At 40.2% G+C, this 20,506-nt stretch overlaps 2 protein-coding genes across 5 annotated transcripts in view; both read left to right on the top strand.

The window, feature by feature from the left end:
* The window catches only part of ADGRG2 (adhesion G protein-coupled receptor G2), a 55,668-nt gene extending 47,161 nt beyond the window's left edge, over positions 1-8,507 (top strand). The window contains exons 23-27 of one of the 2 annotated variants that reach the window (XM_072335837.1): positions 566-665; positions 1,019-1,293; positions 3,927-4,028; positions 4,692-4,844; positions 6,482-8,507. In XM_072335837.1, the coding sequence (XP_072191938.1) occupies positions 566-665; positions 1,019-1,293; positions 3,927-4,028; positions 4,692-4,844; positions 6,482-6,666 (815 nt within the window). In that variant the 3' untranslated portion in view covers positions 6,667-8,507. The remainder of the gene's footprint in view (positions 1-565; positions 666-1,018; positions 1,294-3,926; positions 4,029-4,691; positions 4,845-6,481) is intronic. The other variant, XM_072335830.1, reaches the window with a different exon arrangement.
* A 1,255-nt stretch (positions 8,508-9,762) lies between these two features.
* PHKA2 (phosphorylase kinase regulatory subunit alpha 2) overlaps positions 9,763-20,506 on the top strand; it is a 35,097-nt gene continuing 24,353 nt past the window's right edge. For 2 of the 3 annotated variants that reach the window (XM_072329491.1, XM_072329484.1), the window contains exons 1-12: positions 9,763-9,970; positions 10,956-11,114; positions 12,174-12,221; positions 12,582-12,750; positions 13,510-13,592; positions 14,169-14,249; positions 15,281-15,379; positions 15,669-15,815; positions 16,014-16,067; positions 16,616-16,738; positions 18,818-18,913; positions 20,308-20,415. In XM_072329491.1, coding sequence (XP_072185592.1) covers positions 9,893-9,970; positions 10,956-11,114; positions 12,174-12,221; positions 12,582-12,750; positions 13,510-13,592; positions 14,169-14,249; positions 15,281-15,379; positions 15,669-15,815; positions 16,014-16,067; positions 16,616-16,738; positions 18,818-18,913; positions 20,308-20,415 — 1,245 coding nt within the window. In that variant the 5' untranslated portion in view covers positions 9,763-9,892. The other variant, XM_072329498.1, reaches the window with a different exon arrangement.

The following is a 20,506-nucleotide window of genomic DNA, read 5'->3' on the forward strand; positions in this document are numbered from 1 at the left end:
ATCCAGTCTAAATTTCCCCTCTTTTAGTTTGAAATGATTTCCCCTTGTCCTGTCACAATAGATCTTGGTAAAGAGTCTGTCCCCTTCAAAATGGCTTATTTCCATTAGCTAGACAGACAGCATCAGTTGTGTTTTGAAAATAAATGCAATTAGATATATACATTCCGTTTCTGGAATAGCACTGTTACTAACAAAATGTGGCAAGGCGGATGTAACTGGTTCAAAGATGAGGAGATTGTTATTGCCCTTGTTATCATCTTTGGCCACTTGAGTTAAACACTAGTAAAGGCACTAAACTCAATAGAATTGTTTTCTTCAAATGGATATAAGAAATAAAATTGAGTATGCTTTATTACTTTATTAAATGTTTTAAATCAGTTTGACATGTAACAATTTTTGTTGCCTAAGTGAGAAAGTTTGGAGCTAGCTGCAGAGAGGAACTGTGGTTGCTCTCCAACTTATGTTCTTGAGCACAGCTTGAATGCCCCATCATAGTTTCAAGTTATAATTTCGTATTTGTCAAGATTTTCACTTATGTTTTTGGTCTTTTGGTCTAATCTTTTAGGGTTACCAGCAGTAGTTGTGGCTATTGTGGTGGCAATATCGCCAGATAACTATGGACTTATATCCACTGGGAGGGTTTCAAAAACCAGACCTGATGAATTGTAAGTTAAATAAAAGGAGATGCTCGCTTTCTTTTCTTTTGGGAAGGGAAGGGGTGGGATTGTACTAAATTGCTTTTCTTCAAAGCTGGGGGAAGGAAAGAAGCAGTGAGAGAGCTTTGCAGTAGTATAGCTCTATAATATGTTGCATGCTTTGTGGTAACTGTCTACATGAGTGCACTTGCTTTTGGTAAAAAAAACAAACAAAAAACAAACAAACAAACAAAAAAACCCTACAACTTTTTACTAAATAAGCCAAAAATGATTTCTAATTAAAACAAAATACACCTTTATCTTGTATTTATTTCAAATTCTTTTTCTGTTGATGGGTGACAGACTTTATTCTTGTGTTTTAGCTGCTGGATTAAAAATAGAATTGTCTTCTATATTACTGCTGTGGGATACTTCTGTGTGATATTCCTGATCAATATCAGCATGTTCATTGTTGTGCTGATCCAGCTGTGTCGCATAAAAAAGAAAAAGCAGCTTGGTGCTCAGAGAAAAACAAGCATTCAAGACCTTCGGAGTGTTGCTGGCCTCACATTTTTGTTGGGAATTACTTGGGGATTCGCTTTCTTCACAGTAAATGAGGTTTTTACCTACCTCTTTACCATCTTCAACACTTTGCAAGGTAAGTTTATGCTTTTATGTGTCAGCCTACTGCCAACACTATAACGAACAAAACATTTGAAACATTTGAAAATGGCACTTTCATAATTCAGAAACAAAGTTGTGATTTTGGTAAGTTCTTTAGCAAGTTGATTAAATTGAATATTATGCTGCTTTAATGTAGTTTTATGTTACAGTAAGATATAGAAAAGCTGTCTACTAATTACATGTATAATATATTTATATCCATATTATAGTTTAAATATATGCAAACCAGATACCATGGAAAGTGACAGTATGTCAAGAGATTAAATGTGTACTCAGTTACTGTAAGCATTCAAAAAATAATACAGTTAACTTAGTGAAAATGGTTGTATGGTTATACAGTCAGTAGGTAGACAGAGATTATACAGATGTTTTGTATGTGATAGAAGGATAAAGGGAAAATGCTCACTGATGTTGAAGGTTTGCACTAAACTCCACCAAGGGAGCGATCTCCAGAAAAAGAGATCCTACCTTAGTGGTGGTCAGTCCTTAAATGAGATCTGGGATAGGTGGAGCCAAGCTCCACCCCTTCTGGTAGCACAGCTGAATTACCTTCACCTGTGCCCCTGCAGCTGACTCATTGCTTGCCTCAGGTGGTTAATCAGAGGTTCAGGCTGTGATCAACAGTTTCCCATACAATGGTATTATTTTCCAACTTACAACTAAGTCGTGAGGGTGAAGTGTGGCATTCATCAAAGGACCACTGAGACAGACAAGGCTCCTTATAAGCACAGCCTTTAATAGATATGAAGGCATGAAGCACTGCACAGGCTGGGACACTACTGGACATATCCAGAAGCAGATTTCAGGGGCTTCAAAAGATTTTGTATAGATATGAGGTACTGTAGCTGCATGCTGTTACCTGAGTGTACCTAAATTTTCCTATAGTATTTTGAATCCAAATTTCTCTTTGAATGCTCTTTAGATTACTGGTGGAATAATTTCCCAGGGAGACTAAAGCAATGAAAATAGCATCTCAGTGTATACTACTCCCCTATTTGGTATGTGTCACAACCTAAATGGTTTCCTGGCCATAGAATAGAAATCATGACAGTAGGTTTGCAGAATTCCATACTACATAAAGAAACAGAGGCATTATTTTAAACATTTGTTTATTTTAATACAGGGTACTGTAAATGACCACTAGCAAGTGTGCTTATGATTAATAAAACAAATATATTTCAAGCTATTGCAGAATTATTACCAGAAAGTAATGCTTCTTATTTCCATGGAAACAAAGAGCACAAGAAATAGAATAAAGAATTTAATAGAGAAAATTCTAACCTACAAAACACCGTTTTTCAGCGTAGTCACCACTGTTAGCTATGCATTTTCATCAACAATGAACAAGAGCAATGGAATGTGGCTTGTCTTTCATGTTGCTGCTGCTGAAAGGCACCACCCACCACCTTACTGTGCTGACAGTCATTGTTTGGTCTCCATAAATGTTCAGTAAACAAAGATTAATGTCAGTTAGTGCCATTTTTTCTGCATGGAGGAATTCAGTGACACACCTCTGCTTCACCAACACTTGATATGCCGTTGTGTCAGAGTGGCCCTCTGCTGCCATCTGTCACACAGCAACAACATGTAATGGGATACTGGCGAAAAAGTTCAACCTCTATTGCTGTAGCACCAACATCCGCCTCTGATGTTGTGAGCCAACATGGTAAAAGAGATTGTATTACTGTCAGAGCGGCATTCGAATGTTCACTACTTGTAAACGCTGCTACAATACACTACAACATATATATTCAATAGCACTAGCAAGTGTACTGAGAAAGATTTGTACTATAGGTTACTGCAAAACTATCCCTAGTAAAGTAGGAGTTATGTATGTGTTTGTGTATGTATGCATGCATACATATGAGCTTGTACATATACCCAGAGAAGTTCAATTTCAGATAGGAAACAAGTCATTTTTATATTGCAAAGACTTAAGAGGGTGTAGAAGTCTACACTTGGAGCAGCTTACAGATGCTTGTAATTTCCGTTTTTCATGTGGGTAGCCAATACACAATGATCCTATTTTTTCAGGCACAGTTTTTCTTTTCCCAGACTACTTACATGTTCATTTGGCTAATACAGACAATAGCAGTTATCAATTCCAATTGATTCTAAGTGTTTCCCCTTTGTTTCAGAGTATTTTTCACCTTTGCAGACAAGTTGTAATTATAGTTCCTTGTTTTTGCCCTTATTTTTAGTGTCTTCAAGCATTACTGGTTCTGTTACGGTTGGTAACAGGTAGCTGGTTAACAGATGGAACAGTGTCATACTATGTACTGAGAACTGCATAGCCTCCCAGTGTCATATCACACTCTCTCTTTGAAATCGCTTTGAATTCTTTTTCTAAAAGAGCAAAGTAAACTTAAGGACTCACAGAACTTCTCCTTTCATGTTTGAAAGGAGAAGCTTTATTCACTTTGTGATTTGGTTATATTTCTTGTTCTTGCATTTGTGTACATGATTCCTTCCATCTGTGTTTAGTGGAACAGTACTCCTCAGAGTTCTGAGTTGTGAACGTTTTCACCAAAGAAAACTTATGATTAGAAGTTAAAAACAAATGAAAGAAACCAAATGTTGTTTATCATCCATGTCATTGTTTTGCAGGGTTCTTCATTTTCATCTTCTATTGCGTAACAAAGGAGAATGTCCGTAAGCAGTGGAGAAGATATCTGTGCTGTGGGAAATTCAGGCTAGCTGAAAACTCTGGTAAGCATGAAAACGTTTTTGTTGTTCTTTTTTTCCTTCTTCCGAAGAATTTTTACACAAAGGTCCTAGCATTTAAGAATATGCTTTTTTATTAAATTCAGTAAATTCTGTTATTCTAGTTGCAGGCGTAACTTATTTCCCCACGTATAATAAACCTCTAAATTATACTCTTTAAAGACAGCAGTTAATGCAGTTCTTGCATTAAGTTATTAACTGCAGCCTGGTCTCTTCTGCTGCAGTATATGGGCCTGTCTTTGAAGAAGACTATTGATCATGATTAGAACTTCTAAGATTTGTTGTAGTTTGAGTCAATTGTAGTTTTGCCAGCAACTTCAGAAAAACACGAAGAAAACTTTAAATTAAAATATATATATATGTATATATAAATAGGTTTAATTATTTTGTTATTCAGTAGTTGCCTTCTCATAAAGCTGTATGATTTTCAGTCATCTCTTTAGTTTCTGGAAAATTCTGATTTGGTACATAGTCATAAAACTAAGCCTGTTGCTTTAAGAAGGGGTTAAAGAGAAAAAAACAAACTAGATGCAAATAATTGTAAGCATCAAGAGTTGTGATATTCTTTGCAGAGTGTTGTTCTGTTTAGGAAACTACATTATTGCTTCTGTGAATTGCACAATTTTCTCTAATATCTATCTGTTGCAGACTGGAGCAGGACTGCTACTAATGGTTTAAAGAAGCAGACTGTAAACCAAGGGGTATCCAGTTCTTCCAATTCCTTGCAATCAAACAGTAACTCCACTAATTCTACAACGGTGCTAATGAATAATGATTATTCAGTGCATGCAAATGGAAATGGTACGTATCATTGCAATGCTATGCACTTTCCCTCTAATTTAAAGTGAATTGCTGACCAATTTTTGGATGTCAGGGAAAAGTTCTTCAGAGAGGCAGTGGTGAGGTGCTGGCACAGGCTGCCCAGAGAGGCTGTGGATGCCCCATCCCTGGAGCTGTTCAAGACCAAGTTGGATGGAGCCCTGGGCAACCTGGTGTAGTACCATCAGATCTGGAGGTTGGTGGCTCTTGCCTGTGGCAGGGGGTTGGAACTTGATGATCTTTGGGGTCCCTTCCAACCCAAGCCATTCTATGATTCTAGGAGTTATTATTCATAATAATAATATAATATAGGGTCAATAGTAATATAAGGTAAAAATATTTCAGATTTCCTCACAAATAATATCACATATCTGGTTTAGGAGATGGTTCACAAAGATTTAAAGTATCCATCTTATGCTTAGTGGGGTCTGTTGATTTACATCTCAGGTTGTAGGTAATATTTATCAGTAAGGCTGTAAGCCTTATTTACCAAAAGCTGCTGTAAGCACCTTTCTTGTCAGATGTACCAGGGAAGATCAGATGTTTGGTTCCCATAATAAACTCATTTCACTGCCTTGATGTTTCTCACCAGTGTTTTTCTCTTCCCAAAACCATAAATGACAATTAGATTCTGCACTGACTGTTGTCGTCTCAGTAGATTTAGCAGTAGCCAGTCATGGCAATGTTGGTTTGTGAAGTGATACAAATAGTAGCACAAATAACAAATGTGTGTTTTGATTAATTCTGTTGTAAATAACAGATGTGCATTTGTGTTTGTGAACTCAATTTCTGTGTTTAAAATGATCCTTTCCCAAAAGAAATACTAGTACTGTTTTGGGTTTTCCCATCTTGATATTTTATTCCATCCCATGTTAGGTGTGGAATCAGGATGGTGGCACATCTCTTAAATTTACCTACTCTCTGAGAAAGAAAAAGAATAGAAAAAGGAAAAAGAAGAAAGACCAACTGAAAGCATTTGTGCAAATATTTATAACAATAAACCCTATTTCTCAGAAAAATTATGAAATTCTATCCAGTTGAGTTGAGCGTTTGTGGAGCTGGTGTTACAGTCCATAAAGAGACTTCATTTGGGAGTGGTATTACATATGATCACTGTAGGGACGTGGAAATGTTTAAGATTTTCAGTCTAAATATGGCTTGCAAAAGTATTTGGACCATGGTCATATTCTGATTGTTTTCCAGAAATAAATGTTGCAAGTTGAACGCATTTCAAAGGAAAAAACAACTGCCGTGTTTACTCCAAGTTTATTTCATATCCATGGCAAAACTGAGAAACTTGAACTTAACTATAGTTAATGCAAAACTGGAGTTTGGAAGTATTTTGCATCTGATCTGGTGATGCTGATTCCAAGTCCGAGTCTACATTCCAAGAATTGTGTCCTTTGTGGTTGAAAATGTGAAACATTTTAGTGTGCACAATATATTAAAGTCTCCCAGATCTTGTTTCACACAGAGTATATACAGAATGTGTACAGAAAAATCCTCATCTTGAAGTTATTGCAGTGATAAAATGAGATAGCACGAACTCCTGACGCTCACTGGCAAAGTACGCTGATTCTGACCTTCTTTGAAAGGGGATGCACTTTTTGTTTCTACAGGCCACCTTTGTGGTGAGAAGAATGGTGTTTCTTTCAGTGTGCAGAATGGTGATGTGTGTCTTCAGGACTTTACAGGCAAACAACTTGTATTTCAAGAAAAGGATGACACTGGCAGCCAAAATAGCCGTATCTCACTTAGAAGGACTTCAAAGAGGGGAAGCCTACCTTCCACTGAGAAAATGTGATTTCCTTTTGAACAGAACGCTGTTTTACAGCATGAAGTAGAGATTTACTTCGACAGTTTTACATAACGTGAGAAGACCAAAGACTGATTTTATTTAATATATTGTCCTGAAACTTGCAGGCAGCCATGTAATGGCTTGACAAAGACAAGACAGTTCTTAATTGGAAAAAACAATAGGGAGGAAGCTCCTGTTCTGACAAGGTATTTCGGATGTCGAATTACAGCTGTCACATTTCTATTTTGATTCTTCATTAGGGATTTTTGTGGATTTTTACGCTTAAAGAAAAGTTTTGTTTAGACCTTTTTCAGTACAACTAAATATCTGGATATAGTGCATTAGTAGTATTGCATAAATGTAGGAAACTACAACTCCTGTGTTATCTTTAAAAACGTTAGCTATACTGTCTTTTTTTTTTGTTTTTGTACGTTAGAGTTGCAGATTAGTGCTGTACATAAGGAGGAGAATGTCAGCCTTTAAATATCTTAGTGACAGTTTTATATTTATTTCTTGTAATATAAATTTAAATATTCTTTTGTATAGAAAAATAATTGATGTTTTGTTGCAACTTTTATTGTACTTTGCATTTGTCTTTAATTGAAATAATTAACAGAATGATACAGAAGTTAATGTGTTCAGTAAGTGAAATCACTTTCTGTGGTTTGCCAGAGACAGGACTGGATATGTGAACACCATGATTTTGTAACCCTTAGAGTTCTCTTTCAGTGCAACGCAGAGAGGTGGAGAAACTGGCTGTCATCAAAATAGAGCACTAAGAATGAGGGAGTGATAATAAGTCACCCGTAAGTTATTAAATGTAGCTAAGTTATCTTAGTGGCTGGACTAAGTCAGTGGGAGCTTTTGCCATTGATTTCACCAGGTTCAATATTTTATCTTGAGTTCCACATATTAAACACACTGCCATCTCTCATCTGCAGTGATTTAAAAGTGTTTTTATTTGTTTGTTTGTTTTTAATTAAAGAAAGTACAGAAAGTAATGCTAGCTGTTACATTTAGTAGCCTAGTAAATTGTTTGTTTTGTTGAGTGGCTATTTTTAAGGGGCAGCTCTTGAGCAGTTACAGTCTATTTCTGCTTGCGTTTTGGTCCTTCCTTGGCAAACCAAGTTCTGAGGTCCCCCCACCTCAATTAATTCCTGAATCATCATTTAATTCCCTCTGTGATATTTCTCTGGAAAAGGTGGATTTTTGGCTCTTCATACGCAACGGTTGGAAGAAAACAGAGCCATGCAGCACTGTGGGGATTTCTGAACAGTGTGAGTACATGTTGTGCGTGCTTCTTAGACAAGAGTGCGGCTGTGACCGTTTCTTTTGCTCCGTGGGTTCTTGCAGGAAGGTTGGATACTGCCAGAGAAAAGCCAGTGCCACGCTGCAGTGTGCCAATGCCTGGAAAGGGGCTTTTTGAGGCAGATGTTCACTGGAGGGGAGAAAGGGTTCTGCTGTCCCAGTAGGGATCCCTGGAAACACTTCTCAACAAAATACATTGGTGAAACACCTTTCTGATGCTCTGGTGTGGTTGTTGAACCTCCACATTACTAAGTACTCATGAGGTTCTAAATGCAATACCTGGATTCTTTTGGTCACCTGTGTCTGAAACTACGCTGAATATGCCTTTAAAGTGAGAGATCAAAGCATTTGTGGTGTTTACCCACAAGGTCTTAACTACATGTTAATAAAAGAAGGTACTGGAATGCTAGTAGCTAGAATGCTTTTCTGTGAACGCTTTAACTGTTGGCAAATTGCCTTTGCACTGTTTCCTGTAAATTTATTTAATGTCCTTGTATTTATATTTTCAACTGTAAAAAAACAATAAATTTACAGCAAGTAAACACAAAATACATAAATTTTGTCTTTTAGCTAAATGTGTCGTTATACTGGACTGTGTTACAGTTCTTCAAATGATGTGAGCTGGAATATGTCACCTCACGTACAAAGTGCTGGCGTGGCCCTTGTTTTTTTTTGTGCCCATATCATATTTCACCTTTCATGGCTCAAGTAGATCTGTCTTTAGCAGAGAAAAGTTCTGACATAAGTCTGTCCCAGTCGGTGGTTGCCCTTCCAGTCTGCTGAAACTCTTCCATAAGAATGCCATGAATAAAAGAATCACAGCATTGTTAAGATGGGAAAAGACCTCTAAGGTTATGTAGTCCATTCACCAGCCTATCCCCCACCATGCCTGCTAACCGTGTTCTCTCAGTGCCACATCCACACAGTTCTTGAACACCTCCATGGCCAGTGATTCCACCATGTCCCTGAGCACCCTGTGCCACTGCATCACTGCTCTTTCTGAGAAGAAATCTGTGTTAATATCCAACCTGAACTGCTCCTGGTGCGATTTGACACTGTTCTCTCTCATCCTATCACTGTTACTGGGAGAAGAGGCCGACCCTCAGCTCATCACAGCCTCCTTTCAGGCAGTTGTAGAGAGCAATAAGATCTCCCCTGAGCATCCTCCTGGACATGGCTGAGTTTGGCTTCAGCAATTCCATACTAAAAATTATAGTCCACGGTCACAGCTTGGAGTCTTAATTTGTTTCTACCTTTGCACCTTAGTTTATGCTAGGATTATTTTAATCATTCTCATTTTATTTATTCCTAGGCATGGGAATTTCATCTTTGCCATACACATACTGTAGGAAAATGTTGTACTCGCAGCGGCTTGTTAGTGTAGCCCAGCGAATACCATCGATAAAGCCGTGGAAGGAGCATTTCCACACCAGGGGGCGTGGGGACCGAGCAGCTGCCTAAGGACATTTGGGTTAGCTTAACCTCCTTCTTAGGTCATGCATACGGAAAAAAAACAGTGATTAAATAAGTTGCTATATCGTGCTCTGCACAACTCTGTGGTTGTTGTGCTTGGTTGTTGTTCCTGGTGCTTCACAGAAAGCTCTGCAACTCTACAGAATACGTATCCCTTCTCTACTCGGACTTTTGTGCCCTGCCAGCAGTGTAGCCATAGCAACCCTTTATCTGGGACAAAGTGGCACCCAGCCCAGACGCCGCTGTGCCGCCGAGGCCGCTCCGCTCCGCCGGGTAGCGGCGAGACCGCGGGCGCTGAGTGAAGCGGCGTAGGGCCCCGCCCGGCCGCCGGCAGGGGGGAGGGCCGCGGGCTGGGAGCTCTGGCGCGCCGTCCGCCGCGCACACAGGGAAGCGACCGCCGCCATCTCCGGCAGCCGGCGCGCCCATCGCGGCCGGGCGGTGAGGCGGAGCGATGAGGAGCCGCAGTAACTCGGGAGTGCGTCTGGACGGCTACGCCCGCCTGGTGCAGCGGACCATCCTTTGCCACCAGGTGAGGGCGGCGTTGCCGGGGGAGCGGCTGGGGGTCGGGGCGAGCGGGTGGAGGCGGCTGTCTGCTCTTCCCGGGCCCGTACCTGCAGCACTACGGGCTCCCCGGTGCGGCCTGCCGGCGTTGTGAGCGGTGAGCTCAGGTGTCGGTGCTGCTGAGGAGAAACTGTCACCTTCTTCCAGTGCTTCGGCCCGTGCGGCGTGCTATGTATGCTAGATGCACCTGCTTCACCTGTGCGTGCTGAGGGTGGGGGGCATGGGCGGCGCTGTCATGTCTGTGAACTGTTATCTTTACGTAAACTACTGCAAACCTACCGACAGAAAAGCAAGGATGTGGTGTGAGCAGTGTGAGACGGGGCTGCTGGGCTCTCACCATGGTGGGCTGTGGGAGCAGCTCCGTGCTGCTCTCCTGGCCCTGCGGGATGACCTTGAGCTCCTTCAGCAGCTGACAGGGAGCTGGGCATGAGTTGAGCCACCCACATCCTGTGAGCAGCCAGACAGAAGAGCAGCAGGCAGCAGAGGTGCTGCCGGGACGGGGCTGTACAGCCCTGGTGTGTGGAAGTGGCCTTGTGCCCGGCATCCAGCAGCACATGAAACGTGCAGATTAGGCATGCTTGCTGCTGTGCTCTGACAGAACTCATGTTCTCTGAGACGTGGCTTGGAGAACGTGAAGTGTGTTTGAGAACATTGCGTTTTGATAAAGATGTGTCTGACAGGGTGGGGATCAGGTGTCCCTGTCACAGCAATTGGTCTGGTTCAACAGCAGTTGCTCTGTTTGAACACACAGCTAAGAAACAAGTGTAAAAGTTGATGGCAACGAGGCAATGGGAATTAATGATTAAGTGAAGAATGTTATGAAGTATTTGAGATGCAAGAGACTGTGCAGGGTGCCCTCCTGGATTCTGTAAGCTTTGCGTCCTGAAATGCTCAGTGTTTTGTCTTAATAGATGGGTAATAATGTTGTTCTCTACCTTTTTTGCCATGTTCAGAACCCAGTTACAGGGCTGCTTTCAGCTGGTACAGACCATAAAGATGCTTGGGTACGGGACAATGTCTATAGCATCCTGGCAGTGTGGGGGCTTGGCATGGCCTACCGAAAGAATGCAGACCGGGATGAGGACAAGGCCAAAGCCTATGAGCTCGAGCAGGTATGTTGAAGTTCATTGCAAAGCAACTATGCTATGTTTTGCCTTTTTTTCATATGGTCATGGTTTTGGTGTGCTTGCATTGCTGCTATGTCTAGGATGTGGTGCTGTTTCCCCAGCATGGGATGCATGTTTTGTTCTTGTGGCAGCAGTGTCTGTGTAGCACAGAGCGGTCTGTGTTCCTAGCAGCCTTCCAGCAGGTGAGCTTTGGAGAACGGAGCAACAGGGAGGCTAACATCTCAATTAATATACATACCAAAATGAAACTGGTAGGAACATTGTTTGGTAGATTGTTGTAAACAGTGCTTCTCCAAGATTTTATGCCCTCATTTAGAAGCCACTCCGATTAAACTGTGAGATCCTTCATGAGGTGTGTTGTGGGGCAGAAATTCAAACCTAGGTTGTTTCTATCGTAGAATGGCAATTTATTATGTTCCCCCCTATGGTGAAACACGCCCTTTAAAGCAGCTGTCTTTGAAATGTGAACAAGTGTAGTCTCATGGAAATCATATGTGGTGTATAGACATGCTTGGTCAAAGTGTGGTTTTATTTTTAGGCCTTAATAATTTGCTGGAATTCAAGACGAAATCTTGTCTTAATGCTTATTCTATGCTTCTCTTTGTGCACACTGAAGCCTCTTCGCATTAGTTGTCTGTTTGCTGTTTAAGGAGGTGAAGAGACTTTCCAGCTGTGTCTGTGTCTGCAGTTATTTACCAGTGTTGCCTGGATCTGTCAGTATAATAATAATAATAATCTGTATGACTATTCTTATAATGGATAACATTCCTCTTACTTCCTTAGCCAGATAGAGCGCAGGTTACCCTGCATCCTAGAGGGGGCCTTTGCAATAAGATCAATTCTCCTAAATAGAAGCATGAGACCAAAAGTCAGTTAATTATTATTATTATTATTTTTAAAGGGCATTTAAAACATTTCAGATTAATACAATTTTTTGTGCCTGTGGGAGGACATTAACACGGGATGTGAACTTGTGACTTTTGTTTTTAACAACTGATGGGGCTGGTAGTACAGGAGTGTCACTGGTCTGCTTTATTCCTGCAGAATGTTGTGAAGCTGATGCGAGGGCTCTTACAGTGCATGATGAGACAGGTATGTATGCGTGGTACAACTCAGCACATACCCTGCTGTTAGTCTGAGCTGAACTCTGATCATGCTTGTACCTTTTAAAATCAGGTTTGCAACAAATCACAGTGTTGTCTTTGCAAACTGATTTTTGTAAAGGTGCATAAGGTCTGTCACTAAGGTCTGAACTCAGCAGGTTATTTAAGCTTACCCTTTCCCAAAGAAATGTGGATTTAGACAGAGTCTAAAGTTCATGCACTCTGATCAATCAAAACACGCTGAAGTAACAAAAAGTAGGACCTCGAGTTTCTCCCTATCTAAGACAAGAAATTGTTTGGAGAGTTTCTTCTGAAGTGTTTCACATTTGAAATCTGTGGTGCTTTTCAGGTAGATAAGGTAGAGAAGTTCAAACGCACACAGAGTACCAAGGACTGCCTACACGCCAAGTACAACTCTGCTACTTGTGCCACAGTGGTTGGAGATGATCAGTGGGGACATCTGCAAGTCGATGCCACTTCCCTTTACCTGCTCTTCTTGGCACAGATGACTGCATCGGGTAAGTAGAAGGTATTTTAGCCCTGGCTGTTGTTTTGGTTTTATGTTCAACTTTCATTTAAAAAGGCGGAAAAAAAATGTAACTAGTTTCAAAGATCTTTGTGTAGTTATAGTAATAGAAAATAGAACAGAAAATAGTATTTCTATGGAAAAAGATGTTTGTTAGGTTAAAGTAAGTGCCCAGGAAGTATCCATTCCCTTAAAGTTTGTTGATGTACAAACTATTCAGAGCCATGTCAAAGAAGAGTTGTGTGTCTGATGGACAAACAGGTTTATTCAGAGTGACTGCATCAAGCTAGGTGCCACCATCCTGTCTGTTGTCCTCTTCTAGCAAGCATTGTTTGGCTTTCTGCTCATAGCAACCATGCTCTTCCTGTGTGAGGATAAGGCTCTTCTCCTGATGGTCTCCTGGCAGAGCATGAAGATGGTGTGGCTGCTGATGGTGCTGGGCCACATGGTTGTCAGAAGCTGGAGCTGGTTCATATCTCTCTGCTCTGCATCCAGGGTGTATGAATGCCATGTTTCCACTGAGGGCATTTTTTGGCTGGTCTTTGAAGCAGATGATGTGTATTGATGGCATTTGAAGTATTTTATCAGCAGCAAAGGTTGAGGCTTGTTGCCACTCCTTTTGAAATCAACCCGAGTCTTTCATTGATTTCTGTGAATAGCAGCTGGTAGTTGGCAACAAGTATATAAAAGTTTGAGATTTTTTGAAGAGGAAATAGTTCTAATACAGCATAAATTCTTCTCTTATTTTTAGGGTTACGTATCATTTTCACCCTTGATGAAGTTACCTTTATTCAGAACCTTGTTTTTTACATTGAAGCTGCCTACAAAGTTGCTGTAAGTAGTTATTTATGTGTAAGACATCTGAACACAGCTTAGATGTGGGTGGGAAATTTATTTCTTGATGGTGACTGAAAATACTATCTTTTTCCATCAGAGGATGCCAGAATTTGTCATTACATTGTGAGCTACATTTCTGGAGGTGGTGGGACAGCTGTGGGGGGATTTGCTGTTTTCTGAATGAAGTGTAGTTGTTCTATCATCATAGTGATTACTAACAATTCCTGGTGTCTCGTGGGCCTTTCTGAAAAGAGCAGAGTGTTATCAGACTTTTTGGGAAAGTGATGAGTCTCAGAGAGAAGCATTCAGGTTAGAGGTCTTTATGTGTTCTGTGGACTAAGTGATTTTTGACTGCAGATGTGATCCTGCTGGGATGTATTTTATGTTCTGGTTGTTAAACATGCGGAGGAGCTCTCTGGATGTCACTTGTTATTTTATTCTTAATGCTGATAAACAAGTTTCCTACGAGGTTCTAGTTTTGTGGTGAGCCTGTGCCTGTGGAGGTGAGGTAGGGGAATAACGGTTGTGTGTGTAGCCATGCCGTTTTTTATCTTAATGTTGTTACTTTTTCAGGATTATGGAATCTGGGAACGTGGTGATAAGACAAACCAGGGCATCCCTGAACTGAATGCAAGCTCCGTAGGGTTGGCCAAAGTGAGCATGTCTTTCTGACTTCTCTTTTGTGGCTGTTCTCTGACTCTGAATAGCTCAAGTAAACCCAAGGGCTTCCTTTGCATAGCCGCCTTAGCAGCAGTTAACTAATTGTATTAATAATTATTGTTTGGGTATGAATTGAGTATTCAATATAAAATCCTTATGATAATGGCTTATTTGGAAGGGCCTTAGTACAGTTGTTCTGGGGACTGCAAAATGTGCAGCAGATTCATTGAGGCACAAACATGATAGATAAAGTGAACAGGATTTTAAAAGGAAAGCTCCTTGCTCTAGTCCTAACCCATACCCTGTGTGGCACAGCAAGTCCCGCATCAGCAAAGCCAGGACACTTTCAGGTTAAAGTAGGGGTGCACAGAGATGAGTGGGTGGGTTATTAATATCTTCCTTAGGCATATACATTATAGCTGAGACATACGAGATGTACTGATTCACCCATAAAGACAGGGCATGATGTGTCTCTATTGGCTGCTTGGCCATTAGGCATGCAGAGAGCAGACATCTCATCTCTGTTTCCCTTGGGAAGTGATAGTATCAGAAGGAGAGGTAGATGGCAATATGCTCTTCCCTGCACCAGCAGAGGCTCGTTCACAGAGTATGTTGAGCAAGCCTTCCTCTTTGAATATCCCTGAAACTCAGAGCCACAAATTTCCACTGAAATGTAGGGATTATTTTGGAACATGGAACAGGAGCAGCATTTATGGCTAATTATTATTTAGGTATCATTCAGCAGAATCACTGTTTCCTGTTGCTTTGCATTGGGTTTTAGTTGTAAGAACGGTCAACAGCACCATCAGTCCTGGGTCCCATGAATGGAAAGGCAAAAATATTGCTTACTTTTTGTAAAGTATTGACATGCTTCCCACTGAAGTCAGAAACAGAGTTTGCAGAGCAAACTTATGTCTTGTCTAAAAACCTTTAGAGGAAAAGTACAGTTGCTGGGGTGTATACTTGGCTTAAAAGATATTTAATGGCATTTTTGTGTGTGTGGGTGTTGTTCGTTTGTTTTGAAGGCTGCTTTGGAAGCAATTGATGAATTAGATCTTTTTGGAGCTCACGGAGGGCACAAATCAGTGATTCATGTTCTTCCTGATGAAGTAGAACATTGTCAGGTAAAAAGCAGTCTTCTGTTTCTGATGCTAGAAGAAAACCCATCTCATTTTCCCTTTTTTTCCTAATTGAAATGCTGATTAACTGAATTGCAAACTTAATAAAGGTGACTTCAGACTGTGCTGTTCGCCCTGTTTATAGCGGATCACATGCAAGTGTCTGGTTTGAAACATTCTCATGTTAACTCAGTAAAAAGAGTTACACAGTGAGTTCTCTCCATTTGTAAATTGTATATTCTGTTTGCATGTTACAGCCTTTATTTTATATCCCTCTCTTATGTGTTTTGCTCAGTCTATACTGTACTCCATGTTGCCAAGGGCATCAACATCAAAGGAAATAGATGCTGGCCTTCTCTCCATAATTTCCTACCCAGCTTTTGCAGTGGAAGATATAAACCTTGTTAATGTAACCAAGAGTGAAATCATATCTAAATTGCAGGTAAGGATGTCCTTTATTTTTATTTTCTAAATTGAAAATCATAATTAATCTAGGATTGACAGACTTGGTGTTTCCGTGCATGGAACAGAGGGAGGAAAATCCCTATGTGGCACTGGAAACTCACCACTTAGATGTTGGTATCAGTCTGTGAGGAAAAACAGTATGTGAAGATTTCTGTATTTTTGTCTGTTTTTATAGGGCCGTTATGGCTGCTGTCGCTTTCTCCGAGATGGCTACAAGACACCCAGAGAGGTACTTCTGATGTATATTTTCAGTAGCTGTTGGGAAGAATGCTATCTCTTTTTAATTGGCATTATTTTGTCTTGTTTACATCAAAGGCAAAATTCCGTATCGTTATTAAGACCTTTGGTAGTAAGCCAGGTAAACCAATACATCTTGGGAACAACTCATGTCTCAGGGATGCTAGTGGTTTAAAGACCAGTAGTTATTAATGAGATAAATTAATTAATGATTCTGCAAGGTATTAACCCTTAGACATGCTTAGGGTGCCTAAGGAAAAGAACTGCCTTCGAGATGCTCCAGGGTATCTATGAAGTGGGGCAGAGGCAAGGTTACTTGGGTGACATCTAGATTCTGAGAAAGGCTGGTTTGTCTGGAGACCAATTAAACAAGTCTGGGAATGAATGTGAAAAAAGAAATCAAGAAGCTATGTGGAAAATTTGTTGTATTTTTATTGCTTTATTGGTTTTAATTATTTGTATAAAATAGGCTTTTATTGTTTATGGAATTTGAGTGACTGTTTTAGCACCGTGACTAAAAGAACATGACTGAATTTCCAGGATCCAAGCAGATTGCATTATGATCCTGCTGAGCTCAAGCTGTTTGAGAATATTGAATGCGAGTGGCCGGTGTTCTGGACTTACTTTCTAATTGATGGAGTATTTAATGAGGACAAAATTCAGGTGAGAGAAGAAATGGCCTAGAATGGAAATACAAAGCTGTTAACCCCCCATTATTTGTAGCTTTTCTCTATGTTTATTTTAATTATCAGCTATCACCTTAAAAAGTCCTCATGACCCTTTTTTATTGGCAGAACCCTTTACTATTTGCATATGTACAAATTATGTATTTGTGCAGCTGAACTGCATTTGACAGATAGCAGCATCTGGGTGAGGATGTGGATGGAGCATTTGTTTTCACATTTTCTACTCAGGCTGGAGTGTGATAGGTATTATTATTGGATTGTCTTGCAATGTTGATGCTCTTTTGGCGTCAGACAGTACTGGGAATCGCCGAGTTTCAAAGGAATTCAATGGGGTTTCACACAGCAGAGTGGAAGCAGTCTCCAACCACTCTGACCTTACTGGGAAGTTCATGTTGAAAGAGCAGCACATAATAAGGACTAAAGGTATTCAGATCAAGAACTCTACTGCTTGATAGCTTGAAGGAGGTAACAAATACATGTGATTTAAGGTTGCCCAGTATGCAGAGGGACTAAATAAAACCTCTTAAAAATAGAATGCCATCAGAAACAAAGCTAGGAATTTCAGATCAAAAATACCTTTCTATAACAGATACAAGTACAGTGAAGTATTTACTAGCATTAGAAATATGGGTTGCTTTGCTGAGCACAGTAGAAATAGTCCGGTAGAGAGAAAAGTAATACTGTTTCATAAGGAGAAAAATGAGAATTTGCTGAAACTTCACTCACATTGATAAAAATAACTTTTCCAAAAACAGTCTCTAGAATTTAGTTAGGTAATCTGGGATATTATGTACCTGATTGCTTTTATGGTATGCATATGGTCTGTGGTAGAGTGTGCTCAGAACAGACCATTAACCCCAGTTCCCACAATTCAAACATAGTTGAATGTGACACTCCGGTGGTGGTGTCTTCTCTTCCACAGTTACTGCTTCATAAGCCTTATTGCAATGGCAACAACCATTCAGAAAATAAGCACCCTGATTGCTCAACGAGAGTGGATAAGGATAGGATACTGACAATACAAGTGTACCATGACATGAATGTGTGGGTACTTTAGCTTGTGCATTAGACTAGAGATTGTTCCTCAGAAAGGTATAGGTAGGAATTGAATTTCAAAGCCAGGTGCTGGTAGTGCTAGAAAACAGCTTCCCTGTGAGTTAAAACTTAGGATGGGAGTGTTGAGAAATGGGACAAAACAAGAAATGTGGTTAAAAAAAAAAAAAGAAAATGGTTGGATTTTGGACCATTTACATGTCCTGGTGATTACCGTGGCTAACTCTACATTGGTTGTCTTACTCTGCTTGCTCTTCTCCAAGTCCCACCAGGACAGAATTGTTCAGGCGTAGGAGTTGTCTGCCCAGGGAGGTGGTGGAGTCAGTGTCCTTGGAGGTGTTCAAGAGCTGTTTACATGTGGCACTGAGGGACATAGTGGGTGTGGTGGGGATGGGTTGGTGGTTGAACTGGGTGATCTTAGTCTTCTACAACCTTAATGAGTCTGTAGTTCTATGTTAATGTTGTATAGCAAGCAATACAAGAACAAGAGGATTTTATGTTCATTTAACTTTGATATTTTTATTTGGTTTACATCTATTTAAAGCTTTCCTTAGGGCAAATTTTTAAGAGAAACTGAATTCCCAGTCCTGCAAAGTTGGATTCAGAATATCATGCACAAATGTGCTTGGTAGAAAGCTAACAGTTCTTAAATCTCACACTTCTGATGGATATTGCTAGTCCTGACATCTTCCATGTCACTTCAAATTTTATGCAGGATTTGTAGTGACTTCTCGATTGCAATAATTTTTGTGTTTCAGTGGTTTGTTTTTGATTAAAGATGTGTGCTTATGCTTTGGAGAATGATAGTACTGAGATCTTGGAACAATGTATGACAATTTGAAGCCTCTCCTTCCATCAGCAAGCTGCTTTCCCTTCCCACTTTTCCCTCTCCCCCTTCTTGATCACTTCATATGAATTTTCAGCAGAGAAGTAGTAAAATTATAACTTTATTGTTTCTGTTTAGCTGAGTGTATTGTCAATTTTCTTTTATAAATATCTCCAGGTAGAAGAGTACAGAGAGGCTTTGGAAGGAATACTCATCAGAGAAAAGAATGGAATAGTTCTAATGCCTGAACTATACGCAGTCCCTTCAGAAAAGGTATTGTGGAAATGCAGCAGTATGTGAAGTATAGATATGAAGATCAATGTACCACTTTCCTGTAGCTCATAAATCTAAGTAATAAAAAAAAACAACAATCCATGGCACTGATAACCTTCTCACAGTTCCCACTGAGAAATGGTAACTTTAGGATTCTAAATGATCGAATCCTGGTGATAGGAATCCAGGAGTCTATGGAAGTTCTGGAGCAGGTGTAAGATTTGTTAGTTGCTGTAATAAGGTGTATTTAAGAAGTGCTGCTGCTAATTTAGAAATCGAATCTCAAAGAAGAAGTAAAGCATAGACTGTTCTGCCTGTTTATTCTACCAATGGTTTGTGTTCGCTCTTTTTCAGAGCTTGTATTTGAGATGGAAACAGGTTTTAGATGAATCAGGATTTATGTCAGATTTTTAGTGTGGTTTTTATCTGTTGTTTTTTGGTTGGTTGGTTGTTTTTCCCATCTTTTCAGTCACTGTTTTACCCGTTTCTCTCATTCTGACAGAGAAATTCGGATAACATTATATCCCTTTCCATGCTATTTGCTTTTATATCTCTCCCTGCCAACTTCTCCCACTCCAGACTTCTCAGCCCCCGCTGGGAGTGTGGAGCCTTCTGGACTAGTCTGAGTTTAGGGCAGGAGTATCAACAGCTGATGTCTTCCTAAGAGGTCTAAGGCTGAAGCTCTGAGTTACCTTCCTGTTGGGAGGAAGTGTGTAACAGTACAGAGCCTTCTTCTGAATTCTGATATAGTTATGATTGGGAGAATATGCCAAATAAATGGTGTGATTTTTGTCTACCATTTATAAATTCTACAATGGCCCTGATAAAGATGTTGTCTAGGAGGTTGTATGCTCCTCCCTCAATAGATCTGTATATTGCAAGATCAAGTCAGGGGGTTTGTTTTTCTGTTTGCCAAAATGGAGAGACTCTGCTCTTTATTTTTGCATAGACCATTCTTGCTAACGTAAGAAGGGTAGAATAGGCTTTGTTTTTGGAAAGCAGTTCCAGGTTCACCTTCAGAAAGCTACGTAGGCAGCAGTGAAGATCAAGAATCATCTTACAAGGAGCTGGAAAGCTGACACAATTCCCTACAAGTTTCCCAGAGGGAAGGCAGCAAAGGGATGGCAATTAGAAAGGGGAGGTCTGGACACCAAAGTGATACTTGTGTGCAGAGTCCTTGTTCAACCTCCAGCTTCAATAGTTTGAGTGATGTATGAAAAGGAAGCACAGTTCTTGTCCCAGGTAGCGTGCAGCCTCAAAAGTAAAATCAAGAGATGTCAATAATAGAGGGTTAGAAAGGACAGATGATAGACTGTATTTTTACAAATACTTCTATGTTATTGGTTGTTCTTCAGAACTTTAGATAAGTTTCTTGTTTGTGTTTTTGTTGTCAGGTTGATGAGGAGTATGAAAATCCTCACTCAGTGGATCGTGTCCCAATGGGAAAGCTGCCTCATCTTTGGGGCCAGTCACTGTACATCCTTAGCTGCTTATTAGCAGAGGTAATTATTTCTTATATAGCAGACAAGTTTGTGTTTCATTTTGTTTTGAGTTGGTTTAGCCTTTAAGCACAATTTGATTGTCAGGTAGAGG

The sequence above is a fragment of the Excalfactoria chinensis genome, chromosome 1 (genome assembly GCF_039878825.1).
Source record: "Excalfactoria chinensis isolate bCotChi1 chromosome 1, bCotChi1.hap2, whole genome shotgun sequence".
In the NCBI taxonomy this organism is placed as follows: domain Eukaryota; kingdom Metazoa; phylum Chordata; class Aves; order Galliformes; family Phasianidae; genus Excalfactoria; species Excalfactoria chinensis.